Here is a 14321-nt window from a genome sequence, read left to right on the forward strand (position 1 = left end):
CTAATACCTTCACCTTGCCACTTTCCAAGCCCATTTCAGACCACACTCCCCGTGTTATCAAGATTGGTACCTCCATTACAGAAGCCCAAATTTCCAGGTTTGAAAATTTCTAGATAGAGCATCCAGATTTCAAGAAAATTGTTTAGTACATTTGGTCCCAACCTTCGACAGAATCTGATAGTGTCAAACTGATTACTACCAAATTCAAAAGGCTTAGGAATGGCCTTAAAAACTATAGCATAAGCTTGTCTAACCTAGCTGGAATTATCAAATCTACCAATGAGATGATTGCCATCTGGGACATGTTTGAGGAATATAGAGAATTGTCAATTTTTGAGCAAAATGGTAGAGAAGTTATCAAAGAGAACTTATTAAAAATGCTATCTTATCAGAGAATTTATTGGAAACAAAGGGCCAACATCAGATCGGTCAAGTTTGGAGATGAAAATTCCCAAAAATTTAAAGCCAAAGCTACTAACAAATATAGGCATAATTGCATTTATGTTCTACAAGATGACCTTGGTAATGAACATTTTGAACACTCCTCCAAAGTTGCTTTGCTCTGGTCTGCTTTCAAGGATAGACTTGGGAAATCAGTTCCAACGAGCAATTTTCTTAACATGACAAATCTTCTTCACAGAATACCTGATCTGGACAAGCAAGAGGAGCCTTTCAGAAAGAAGGAGATTCACGAAGTGGTAAAAAACATGCCTTCAGAAAAAGCACTAGGCCCAGATGGATTTAATGGGGGCATTCCTTAAAAACTGTTGCACATCATTGTTGGTGACTTTTACAAACTTATTGAGGATTTTCATACTGGTTGCATATCTCTGTAGAGTATAAATGCTTCATGTATAACCCTCATTCCTAAAAAGGATGCCCCTATGATAGCTAGTGACTTCAAACATATCTCTTTGTTTAATTGCACCTTAAAAATCATTACAAAGTTGCTAGCTAACAGACTACAAGCAGTAATTTTAAAGCTAGTTCATACCAACCATTATGGATTTATCAAGCAAAGATCAATCCAAGATTGCATAGCATGGGCTTTTGAGTACTTGCATCAATGCCACCATTCTAAGGAGCCAATAGTAATCCTCAAGCTGGACTTTGGAAAATCTTTTGACCTTGTTGATGACACAACTATCATTGAAATCCTTAAGGCTAGAGGATTTTGAGACAAATGGATTAATTGGATGAACATGATTTTCTCCTCTGGTACTTCTTATATCATTCTCAATGGAGTACCAGGAAAGGTTTTGCACTTCAAAAGAGGGCTCAGGAAAGGGGACCCCCTTGTCTTCTCTCCTTTTTGTTCTGGCAGCAGATCTGCTTCTGTCCATTTTAAATGAGGCTATGACTGAGAACTTAATTAATAACCTTCTATCAGTTAGACTTGTCCCCAATTCCCAATGACCCAGTATGCCGATGATACCATTTTCATACTACCGGCAGACTTGGCTCAACTCAGACAAGTGAAAAATCTCATATTGCACTATGCAGATTTCACAAATTTAATAGTCAATTACAACAAGTCACTTCTAATCCCAATCGATGTGCCAGAGGACCTCCTGTCCTCCCTTCTGTCCATTCTGGATTGCAAAAGAGGGGCTTTCAGATTCACATATATTGGGCTCCCCATGAGCACTACTAAACCCAAGCTGGAAGACTTCAATCTTGTCATGCAAAGAATTGAAAAGAGGCTATCTGGCTGCTCCACAATGATGTCTTATGATGGAAGCATGCTGCCAATCAAATCTACCTTTGCTTCTTTACATGTGTTCTTCATGTGCACTTTGGCCCTCCCACATGGAGTAATTGCTCAGATCAATAAGTATTTAAGAAACTTTCCTTGGAGAAAGTATGGCATGGAAGATAAAATGATCTGCTCTCATAGCCTGGCATAAAGTGTGCAAGCCCAAACACCATGGAAGATTGGGTATTTTGGATATCTCAGTCCACAATAAAGCTCTATTGGTGAAAAATCTCTTCAAATTCTTAAACAGAGAAGATATCTCTTGGGTCAAGCTGATTTGGGAGAAATATTATTCTAACAGCACACCTAATGACAAGTTAGAGGGGTCCTTTTGGTGGAAGGTCCATTTGGCATTGATCCCTGATTTCAAGGAGGGCAGTACTTTCAAGGTTGGCTCTGGAAACATTATTCTTTTCTGGAAGGACCTGGGGTGGTGATTCAATGCAACATAGGTTCCCTGAGTTGCATTCTTTTTCAAAGGACACCACTCTTACCCTAAGAAATTTTAGCTCCTCTAATGATAAGTTTGATCACTTCCATACAAGCATATGAACAACTTGGTCAACTGGAAGAAATATTGCCAGAACTAGAGGAGGAATGAAAAGATAGGTGGATCTGCAATGGTCAGACAGTCAAATACTCTTCAATGAAGACGTATAAGCATCTGGTATGGAAAGATGGACACCCAATCTTCATGCTCATCTGGAGTAGTTCTAGCAGGTTGAAGCATAAAATTTTCTATTGGCTAATTGCACACAACAAAGCTAATACTAGGGCCCTTCGAAAAAGGAAAGGTATACAATTGGATAATCCTTTCTGCCCTAACTACAACCTAGATGCTAAAGAAATCCCCTTGCATCTGCTTTGTGTCTACGACTTTACCCTACAATGTACCTTGGTTCCTGGAAAAACAGAGGTACTTCAGTTTTCAAGGAAACCATATTAACATCAGCTCTCCTTCCAAAAAATTTAGTACAAAAATTATAATCCATGGCTGCTGGAATATATGGATTCAAAGAAATGGCAAAGTTTTCAGAGGTCTACAGCCCACCACTCAAGATTGGAAATATTTTCTAAAGCGGGATCTGAAATAGCTCCAATTTAAGATAAAAGAGAAGTTAGTGGGTGCCTTCAGTCTTTGGATAGCAAGTAACTTCTAGTTTTTTCATGTGTACTATACCTAGAACTGGTATTGGATGATGGCCTCTTAGATTCCTTCTTAGTCTTTTTTTCATCCTTTTCGTCTCCCTCCTTGTACCATACATTTTCTTTACATAAAGAAAATATACTGTAGAAGAATTGTTCTATGGTTTGCTGGTCAAAAAAAGTATTATTCTAAGCGCCATTCCACATTGAAGTAACAAAAACATGTAGTAAAGTAAATAACAACCAAAGTATTTCGGAAACTAGAAAATTTCAAAAACCTTTTCACCTTGTAATGGTTGTTTGGAACATGCGCCAAATGGTAACTTGGAGAAAATACCATTATGATTTTAACTATATTTTATGTTTACAAAAACTAGAATATCTAAGAGATGTTTAGATTCTTAAAAGCAAACCATAACTAGTGAAAATAGCTACCTTCAACACCGAGAAAGGAAAATTGATTTTGCACATGCGTGTTTTAAAGAGCAAAAATCGTGTCTGGAATTGCTAGTTTCTCCATTGGACAAAAACCATTTTCTCTCGTACCTCAAAACTACAAACGATAATAATTTAATGAAAAACTTATGATACACACCTTACGCATCAGCGTCGTAAAAGGAAGTCCAAAATCATCAAAATGGAATCACTATCAAAAAGTAACAAAAGGCATTTTTAGCGGTTCAAACACTTCCTTCCAGAATAAAGGGTAATTAGTGAAAATAGCCACCTTTCAAAAAAGGATAATTGATTTTTGTGTATGCTTATACTTCTTACATAACTCAAATTTGTTTATCACATTGCCAATTTCTATTAAATAATGCCTGCTTTTTCTGCATACTCCAAACTTGTTACAAGATCAATGTTAGCCAACATAGCATACACTTGTCACACATCATAACTGCAAAAGAAAAAAGAATTACCCCTGCCCCCCCCCTTACCCCGGCGCCCCCCCCCCCCCCCAAAAATGTTTTTTGAAATCAATAGAATAACAAAAGAATTGTAAGAAAAATGGGCAAAAGGGGCTGCCACTAAGCTATTCGAACTTTGAACTTGGATTTCAAACTTTCCGTCATGGGTTGTGAAAAGATTAATGATAAATAAATTCTAACAATATGTTTTGAGAAAACAAATTTTGAAACAACGATCCTGACAAGAAACATGAAGTTAAATAAATGTGAACACAAAAGCCAAAAAATGTGAGTTACCTCTCCTAACGGTCACCGTACCAAGATCGTGTGCACATGCGTAGATTGTTTGGAGTACGTCAACTGACTCTGGGTCGCTGACGTGTGTCACCATGCAAGATCACGTGCACGGACGTAGATTGTCTGGCCTACGTCAGCTGACTTTGGGTCGCTCACGTGTGGGCTAGCGCGTAAGTTGACGTATGTTAGTGAATCCACAACCCATTTGCGGACCTGCAAGAAAACAAGACATGTAACCATTTATTCGGTAAGATTCAGATGATGTTCTCCAATTTTATACATGCATACTTTTCTGTTGTAACATTTTCATGGGTGAAAAGCACCTTGTTTTTACACCGACATAGATCATTATGTGTCTGTAAAGGTCTTCTATGTATTACAAACAATGATACATATTACTCGTACAATAATCTATCCATTAATAGCCTACTTTTAACTAAAACGGACTGTGAATATAGTTTAAAGATTGTATGCATAAACAACAAAATCACTATGTATAAGCTATCTGTTAAAATCCTACAGACTCTCAGTAAATTTACAGAAAAATGTAATATTTCTCTATTCATTTCTCTTTCCTCGACATCACTAAAATCTCTATATGGCAACCCTCACTTGACGGTTGACTAGACAATGTGCTACATGTCCTTACATATGCATCCTTATTTTGGGCAGAGTCTCAGGGGTGTGAAATCGTTGAAGAAAAAAAAATCATGATTGACAAGTTGATTACTTTCACACCAATATGCTTGTTTTAACAAAAAAAAAACTTTGCTGTTTATACTATTTTAACAACGAAGTTTTTGTTTTCTTTGGACCTACAATAGGGTTCTTGTGGATGTGGATTCGTTAAGTTTTCAATCAACCAAAACCGTGTTTTCCCATGCGCTTCTAAATTTGGCACAAAATCAGTGATGTCCCTGACAAATCATACTGGACAAAAAAAAGTATTTACACCGTAATAAAAATGTTTCTTTATACGTGCATTTCTTTCACCAAATTTAGTAGTAGTATCAAGATTGTGAGATTGCCGCGTTTCGCATTAAATTTTCCACGAAGATACAATTATATCGCCAATGAGTACTCCAAAACAAACACCAAGTATTAATTGTATATTAACTGTACAATCGTATCTCTTAGAAACAGGGGGAGCAAAATAAGGACTCTAAGAAAGAAAAGGAGAACAACCCACAGGAAAAAAAAGGAAAGAAATGGGGCGGAAAAATCTCAATCTCCAGTTCCCAACTATAAATGCACACCCGCACGACGCCTCGGAGCCGCCTCCTCCTCCCTCCTTCCCTCCCTCCCCGCTCTCCCGGCCCCCATTCCCGCACTACCCAAGCCCGCGTGCTCGCCCCGCCTCCTCCCATGGCCGACTGCTACGCGCCGGCGGACATGGACGAGCTCCACAGGCGGTGGCTGCCGCGCGAGATTTTCGCCGATATTGGCATCGCCGACGCCGCCCCGCCATCCGCCGCCGCCGTCGAGGACGTCGCGGTGCACCTCACCGGCATCCTCGGCAGCAAGGAGGGACTTCCGCGCCCGCCTCCGCCTCCGCCTCCGCCGGCACCGGCCCCTCACCACCGCCACCACCGCCCGCAGGTTCGTAGGCGCTTTCTCGTCGGATAGCAAACATTCGGGGTTTTGGTTGGTTATATATGCTTGGTTAACTGATCGAGGTGGCGTACGTGCGTGGTTGTTTGCAGGTCTCGGGGCTGGGAGGGACTGCTCCGGTGGTGTACGGCGGCGGGAGTAATGGTGGCGGCGTGCCGGCGCCGTGGCCGTGGCCGGTCTTGCCCTACTCGCCGCCCCAGTGGCAGGTGAGCGGACGCGGCCTCTGTTACTGCTCCTCCTCCCTTCTTTTAATCCCCACCTTTTTTTTGTTTTTTCGCTTTCCCCTTGTTGGCTTGTGAGTTCGATTTCTGCACCCTTTTTTAACGCTGGCGATGATTGCTTTCCTTCCAGGTCCCGACCAATTTCGCCAACGGCGGCGGCAGCGCCCGTTTCATGGGCCCAAGGCATGCTCCGCCACGGCCCTCCCACGGCCCTCCGCCGGCCAAGCGGCGTCTCGGCGGCACCGGTGGTACTGGCGTGTTCCTGCCGCGCGCCCAGGGGTACCAGTACCAGCACAAGGCTGCGAGCAAACCTCCGGCCAAAGGTAACGCCCGGCGCCTCTTGCTTTCTTGCGCTCCGTTCTGCGTTACTGCTGCTACGGTTTGGGTTTTGCATGGATCTCGTGTTGGGCTTTGGGCCGCTTGGGTGCATGGTTGGGAATACCAAATCTTCGCTGCACTCGTGTGAACCTACTGCGCATGCTTCTTCATCAGTTATTGATTTCCCTAAAAAAAATCAGTTATTGATGTTTTCCTTGGCATGAAGTACTACTTTTCCAGCAGTGCGAGGCTTTAATTGGTCGAATTGAACACGCTGATTACCCCACCCCATGGATATGCTGCAATATTACCCATGAATGAATGAATGATAAATCGCCCGTTACCACCTGACGATAGATAGAGCCCACACATGCGACTCCACTGTTCCATCGGATGCCATGCCATGCCATGGAAAACAGAAATGGATCTCTGCAATGCAGGAACCCTGCGTTTTGGACAGTGCGCTCTGCCCCGTGCAGGAGTAAATCCGTTGCCATCAAAGTACCCAGCCAGCCCTGGGCTCTGCCGACCCTGACACTTTGCAGCTTTACCTGCTGATTTGCGTTTTTCCCCCACAGCCACAAAAGATTGCTTAATTATGGCCATTCATTTGTTGTTTTGTACTTACGCAGGCAGGAATCCATCAAAGGAGTTGCTCCAGGGGCAGTACCAGCCAGTGCAGCAGCAGCAACGCGCAGACCAAGAGGAGGCAGCGGAGACGACGCAGAAGCAAAAGGCTAGCGCAGCGTTGCTAGCGCTGCCCCAGGAGTGGACTTACTGAGCGGGACGAGATGATGGCGAACAAACCAGTGCAGTAGCTAGCTAGCCGATCATGTTTAGTGTTGTTTTGTCGCGTCATGCAGGCAGCAATAATAATAATGAATAAAATATGACTAATAAGGAGTGTAGTAGGGTGGGTGGGATTACAGTCTTATAATAGTACCATTAGCTGAGAAAACTATGGCGGATCCCTTGGTGTATCATCATCTTGTACTACCACCAGCAGTAATAAAGTGGCGGCTATGATGAATAAAGGTTGTGTCATCTCCAAGAATTGTTATCCTTGTGTCGTGTATGCTGCTGCAATGCAATGCAGTGCAGACGTGGTGGTAACTTTCTTTTACTCCGTTGGCTGGCCATATCTTGGTTCGGAGTACAGCATGGGGCGCACGCGACAGAAGGCGATGCCCAAATTGCAGCCCTGGAATGGAAAGTGAGCAGTGGTGCGAGCAGGACACACAGTACACAGAGCAGGCGCAGCGGCACGGTGGCTTTTCTCAGTCTCCCTACACCCTCCTGCCTGCTCACGGACAAGGTGGCCGCTGCTGGCCCAAGAAACCGGTCAAAAGCATCCTAGACCGTGGTATTGTTTAGCTTATTTCTGCGCTGTTTCTCTGAGACAAGATAGGACAAGCATCAATGGTGGGAGGAGGCACTGATCCAACCGTGGATCCTCCGCGGCACGCCCCGTGTTCCGAGAAATTTTAGTGTTTCTTTACCCTGGAAGAAGCATGGGCGCCGGTTCGATGATCTCTGGTTTGGCCTTGACGTCCGTACGACGTTTTGGCATCAATTTGAGGCGGTGAAATCAGCTCGTAGGCCAACTCCACCGCGCGATCTCAAATGGACGTCCGTTTTGTTCGGATTTTGTCCGTTTGGATAATGATTTGGGGTTGTATCCGGGCGTTTTCTGGAATGCGGTGGCCGTGCGCCCAGCGCGCGGTCACATCCATTTGCCCCATTCTATCCGCGTCTATTTAAAAAACCAGTAGCAATGTTTCAAATGCCAAGCCCTAGTTTAGGCCAGCGGCCCCGGTTCATCACGCCAACAACAGAGCCAACGGCCTACACGTCCATTGCCGGCATCAGCCAGCGGCCGGCAACACAGCCAGCCTCCAAAATGAATAGTTGTCCTCGCCGGCAACACAGCCAGCGGCCGGCAACACAGTCGGCCATCAAAATGAATGTTTTCTCGCCGGCACACAGCCAGCAGCCCAGCAGGCGGGCGGCACCCATACCAGCCTCCGAAAAGAACGGTCACGGCCGATCGGACGACCTAGTTCAGGCCTTCGGCTTCGATCATCTCCTTCTGCTTGGCCTCGAACCAGGTCCTCGTCTTGTCGCTCATCTTCGACAAGTCCACGCTCATGATCGCAAGGGCCACCTCCTTCGCTTTGGGGCGGCGTTCGTGGCCTCGATGTCGAGCTGTCTCTGCCTGGCCTTGACGTTGTCGGCCTCGATGTCGTCCAACAATGCGTAAGAGTGAATGGCTTGTCATTGTGCCGGGCCTTGAATGCCTCCAAAGATTGAAATGACTAAATCACATGATCAACAACAAGTGAACATGCAAACATATACACGGCCGAAGTGTCATGGCCGTAGTAAGGAAAGGGCTAGAAAGAGGAGAGCATACCATGTCCCCAACGCCGAGACCACTCACGGGCCGTGCTTCAACGCTCTCTAATGCGGCGCAATACTTGTTGCACTCTTGTTGGATGAACAACCATCTCTTTTGAATCGAGTCGATACCACGATTGCTTGTAAATTGATAGGGCTCAAACATCTTCCTTTCATGGAATGTTTTGTGGACTCTCGTCCAAAAAACAATGCCCTTTTGTTGCGCGCCGGTCCTCGGATCTTGGCTAATCTCCATCCAAGCTTGGCAAATCAATTTGTCCTCATCTTGTGTGTATGAACCCGTGCGAATGCTCTTCCTCTTCTTTTGTGCTTCCTCTCTTTGGGTGAGCTCATCGATGAACAATGGCTCGCCACTAATATCAACGTCATTGCCTTCTTCTTCATCACCTTCGACATAGATGTCATCGTCTTCATGCCACGAGTCACCATGGTCGTAGTCAGCACGATCGCCGGCCTCTTCATCGGGCACGTACTCGGCGCGGCCATCCTGACTTTGGGTCTCCTCGGGGTCGTAGGCACGACCATGCCCACTCTCGAAGATCACGTCCTCCATGTATTGGCTGTAGAAGGGGTCGTCGACCGTTGGCGTTGGGTTGGCATTCCGTCAAACAAGATGCGGGGGCCGGCATGGTGCCCGTGAACGGTGCCCGTGCCTACTTTCTTTGCATCTCGACGGACGGCCGCCCGCCGCTGCTGGACCCAGGCGTGAAGTTGAGGTTGATGACGGTCGCGGGGCGTGGTGTGGACGGCGTGAACAAGCCCACGTCCGGCGACGCCGAGAAACGGGTCTGGTCGTCGTGCCTTGGCGGAGAAAAGCCGGGCGACATGGGCGCCGCGCGCGACGTCGGCGACTGGCAGTGCGTAGGCCGGGCGACCGACGAGCCTGTGCTCGCCGGGCCGACGACCGCTGCAGGGAACACGGACGGACGGCCCATGCCGCCAAGCATGAGGATGGCGTGCGCTTTGTTGACGAGGTCCTCCTTCTCGTCGGTAGCGGCCTTGCGTCGCGCGGCCTCCAGCTCCTCGCGATGGGCGGCGAACTTGGCGAATCTCCTCCGGCGTGCACTCCGACCGCGGCTTCCTTGGCGCCTTCTTCTTCACCTTTACGGGCGGGTCGACGACCAGGCCGCCGGAACTCGGCGGGGCGTCGGCCATGGCGGGGGGAGAGAGGGGCGGCGGGAGGGACGTGGAAGGGTTTGGGGGAAATGGCGGCAAATGGGCGTGGGGGGGTTTTGGTTTCTCCCACCGACAGGCGGGCCAGGGGAGGACAAGTGCGCGCGTCCCGCCCGTCCGCGCGCTATCCTTTTCACTCCAAAACCGGCGCAAACTTGGGCCGGGGATGGGTCGAAAGCGGACACAAAGCGGACAAAAGTGCGTTTGCGCCCGCGCGCTGGGCCGTCTCGTTTGTCCGTTTTACCCCAAACGGACGGGGGCGGATAGGATAGGGTCGCGCGGTGGAGTTGGCCTGATACCCTGTTAGAAGAGAGAGAGAGAGGAGATTGACGGAAAATGGTGGATGTATTATTGAGCCTCGAGGACGAGTATATATTTAGTACAAGATTTGGAGGATAAGAAGCCTCTCCTAAAGATAAGGTAGGAGACGGATTACAAATCCAAAACTACCAAATACATGTAACCCAAATATATCTCTAACATTCACAATGCGCAACCGAGAAAAGCCCTACCATCGATGAGCCAGGGGTACATGGTGTTGGGGAACGTAGTAATTCAAAAAATTTCCTACGCACATGCAAGATCATGGTGATGCATAGCAACGAGAGGGGAGAGTGTGATCTACGTACCCTTGTAGATCGACAACGGAAGCGTTTGGTTGATGTAGTCGTACGTCTCCACGGCCCGACCGATCAAGCACCGAAACTACGGCACCTCCGAGTTCTAGCACACGTTCAGCTCGATGACGATCCCCGGACTCCGATCCAGCAAAGTGTCAGGGAAGAGTTCCGTCAGCACAACGGCGTGGTGACGATCTTGATGCACTACCGTCGCAGGGCTTCGCCTAAGCACCGCTACAATATTATCGAGGACTATGGTGGAGGGGGGCACCGCACACGGATCAACTTGTGTGTCTAGGGGTGCCCCCCTGCCCCCGTATATAAAGGAGCAAGGGGAGGAGGCCGGCCGGCCCCTATAGGCGCGCCAGGAGGAGTCCTCCTCCTGGTAGGAGTAGGACTCCTACTAGGAGGGGGAAAGAAGTGGGGAGGAAGAGGGAAAGGGGGGTGCCGCCCCCCTCTCCTAGTCCAATTCGGACCAGGGGGGAGGAGGCGCGCAGCCCACCTTGGGCTGCCCCTCTCTCTCCACTAAGGCCCATATGGCCCATTACTTCTCCCGGGGGGGGGGGGGGGGGGGGGGTTCCGGTAACCCTCCGGCTCTCCGGTTTTCTCCGAAATCACCCGGAACACTTCCAGTGTCCGAATATAGCCGTCCAATATATCAATCTTTATGTATCGACCATTTCGAGACTCCTCGTCATGTCCGTGATCACATCCGGGACTCCGAACTAACTTCGGTACATCAAAACTCATAAACTCATAATAAACTGTCATCGAAACCTTAAGCGTGCGGACCCTACGGGTTCGAGAACAATGTAGACATGACCGAGACATGTCTCCGGTCAATAACCAATAGCGGAACCTGGATGCTCATATTGGCTCCTACATATTCTACGAAGATCTTTATCGGTCAGACCGCATAACAACATACGTTGTTCCCTTTGTCATCGGTATGTTACTTGCCCGAGATTCGATCGTCGGTATCTCAATACCTAGTTCAATCTCGTTACCGGCAAGTCTCTTTACTCGTTCCGTAATACATCATCTCGCAACTAACTCATTAGTTGCAATGCTTGCAAGGCTTATGTGATGTGTATTACCGAGAGGGCCCAGAGATACCTCTCCGACAATCGGAGTGACAAATCTTAATCTCGAAATACGCCAACCCAACATGTACCTTTGGAGACACCTGTAGAGCACCTTTATAATCACCCATTTACGTTGTGATGTTTGGTAGCACACAAAGTGTTCCTCCGGCAAACGGGAGTTGCATAATCTCATAGTCATAGGAACATGTATAAGTCATGAAGAAAGCAATAGCAACATACTAAACGATCGGGTGCTAAGCTAATGGAATGGGTCATGTCAATCAGATCATTCACCTAATGATGTGATCCCGTTAATCAAATAACAACTCTTTGTTCATGGTTAGAAAACATAACCATCTTTGATTAACGAGCTAGTCAAGTAGAGGCATACTAGTGACACTCTGTTTGTCTATGTATTCACACATGTATTATGTTTCCGGTTAATATAATTCTAGCATGAATAATAAACATTTATCATGATATAAGAAAATAAATAATAACTTTATTATTGCCTCTAGGGCATATTTCCTTCACATGGGGTGATTGCTCATGGTAGGAAAATGAAGTCGATAAGGTAGTCATGTTTACTGATGGGCCACGTGGCAACTACGTTTTCAGACAGCCGGCATATGCCTTTATGTTGCAAAGAGTTCGTGTTTTGAGCTTGGCTCATGTGAAAAAGTTCTCGGCTTACACTCAATTGTCGGTATGACCTAAGCCGGCCAACGTAAGTCGGGTGCAACACTACATACTAGTAGCTGAGGTTTAAAGCGTCTTTGTCAAGTATTTATGATAGTAGTATTATTAGTATTTTTTTCTATAATGTACCCGCAAAAAAGTTTTTTTTCTATAGTGGCCGTTTCTTCTCCTTGTTGGATGAGAATTTTTTTTGAATCAAGAGCTTTATTGATCAGTTAAAGGGATTACATTCCTTCAATACACAGTCCGTAAGTAATGATGGAATATAGTTTATCCAAAGACATCTTCTCCTAGAGTAACTACAATGTTTAGTGCAAAGATGGGCTAGTTCATTTGCTTCTCTAGCCAAAGATGGGAAGAGCTTGCTTTTCTTCACAATGCGCAACCAAGAAAAGCCTTATCATCGGGGGGAAAATCCTATGCGACCTGGATCACGCGAAGCCACCGTGAGACCCTCTCCAGTCAAGGGCACGTGGCAAAATCGAATCTCAAAGCACGTAGACCCTTTTCTTCTTCTGCTTGCTCGTCGTGGCAGCCGGCACCGTCCCCGCCGCCTCGGGTGCTCTCCCCGGCGTTCCCCGGCGCTCCGGAAGCTCGCCCTTGAGGTGCTCCTCCGGCTCACTCGCCGTGGCCGCCGTCCGTCGTCGCCGCTCCGGCTGCTCTCCTCCGTCGTCTACGACCGCCCTCCTAGCCGCCTCGGCAGCTCGTTCTGCTCGTTGCATAGCTGCCCACCGTCCAGCCTCTGCTTCGTCCACGGCCACCGTCCAGCTCCTCTGCTCCGTCGACGTCCTAAGGCTGCATCTTTGGCACGGTGATAAACTGACATGAGAGTGGGATGGAAGGAACGGGATTATAGAGAATTAATTGACTTGCCATGCCAAGTGTCCTATTCTGAAGAGGGTCTCGCGGTGGCTGCGTGCGACCCAGGTCGCATAGGATTTTCTTCATTACCATCGATGAGCTAGGGTATATGGCGGCACGAGATTGCTCCTAGCAGGAAAATGAAGCCGAGAGGGTACTCGGGTTTATAGATGGGCCACATGGCAACTACGTTTCCAGACAGCTGTCATATGCCTTTATGTTGCAAAGAGTCGGCGTTTTGAGCTCGGCTCACATGAAAAGTTCTTGGCTTACACTCAATTGTTGGTATGATCTAATCCGACCAACATAAGTTGGGTGCAACACTACATACTAGTAGCCGAGGTTTAAAGCGCCTTTGCCAAGTATTTATGATAGTACTATTATTAGTATTTTTTCTATAGTGTACCTGCAAAAAAGTATTTTTCACGTAGGGCCGTTTCATCTCCTTGTTGGATGGGATTTTTTTAGAATCAAGAGGTTTATTGATTAGTTAACGTGATTGTATTCCTTCAATGCACAGTCCATAAGAAATGATGGAATATAGTTCATCCAAAGACATCTTCTTGTAGAGGAACTACAATGTTTGGCGCAAAGATGCGCTAGTTCATTTGCTGCTCTTGGCAAAGATGGGAAGAGCTTGCTTCTCTTCACAATGCGCAACCGAGAAAAGCCTTACCATCGGGAAGAAAATCCTATGTGACCTGGGTCGCACGAAGCCATCGTGAGACCCTCTCCAGCCGAGGACACATGACAAAATCGAATCTCAAAGCACGTAGACCCTTTTCTCTTCTGCTCGCTCGTCGTGGCAGCCGACGCCGTCCCCGCCGCCTCGGCTGCTCTCCCCAGCGTTCCTCGGCGCCGAGGAAGCTCGCCCTTGAGGCACTCCTCCGCCTCGCTCGTTGCGGCCGCCGTCCATCGTCGCTGCTCCGGCTGTTCTCCTCCGTCGTCTATGACCGCCCTCCTAGCCTCCCTAGCAGCTCGTTCTGCTCGTTGTGTAGCTGCCCACCGTCCAACTCCTCTGCTCCGTCCATGGCCACCATCCAGCTCCTCTGCTCCGTCGACGTCCTAAGGCTGCATCTTTGGCACGGTGATAAACTGACATGAGAGTGGGATGGAAGGAACGGGATTATAGATAATTAATTGGAATTGGAGAATTAATTGGCTTGCTATGCCAAGTGTCATATTCTGAAGAGGGTCTCACGGTGGCT

At 47.3% G+C, this 14321-nt stretch overlaps 1 protein-coding gene across 1 annotated transcript; it reads left to right on the forward strand.

Annotated features, from left to right (window-relative positions):
* The first annotated feature begins 5376 nt into the window (after positions 1 to 5376).
* LOC125555804 (homeobox protein Hox-A4-like) lies at positions 5377 to 7291 on the forward strand. Its single transcript, XM_048718648.1, has 4 exons — positions 5377 to 5706; positions 5811 to 5924; positions 6070 to 6262; positions 6890 to 7291. The coding sequence occupies exons 1-4, from the start codon at positions 5473 to 5475 to the stop codon at positions 7036 to 7038; spliced, it is 690 nt and encodes a 229-aa protein (XP_048574605.1). The 5' UTR covers positions 5377 to 5472; the 3' UTR covers positions 7039 to 7291.
* Positions 7292 to 14321: the final 7030 nt, after the last annotated feature.

The sequence above is a fragment of the Triticum urartu genome, chromosome 5, assembly GCF_003073215.2.
Source record: "Triticum urartu cultivar G1812 chromosome 5, Tu2.1, whole genome shotgun sequence".
NCBI lineage: Eukaryota > Viridiplantae > Streptophyta > Magnoliopsida > Poales > Poaceae > Triticum > Triticum urartu.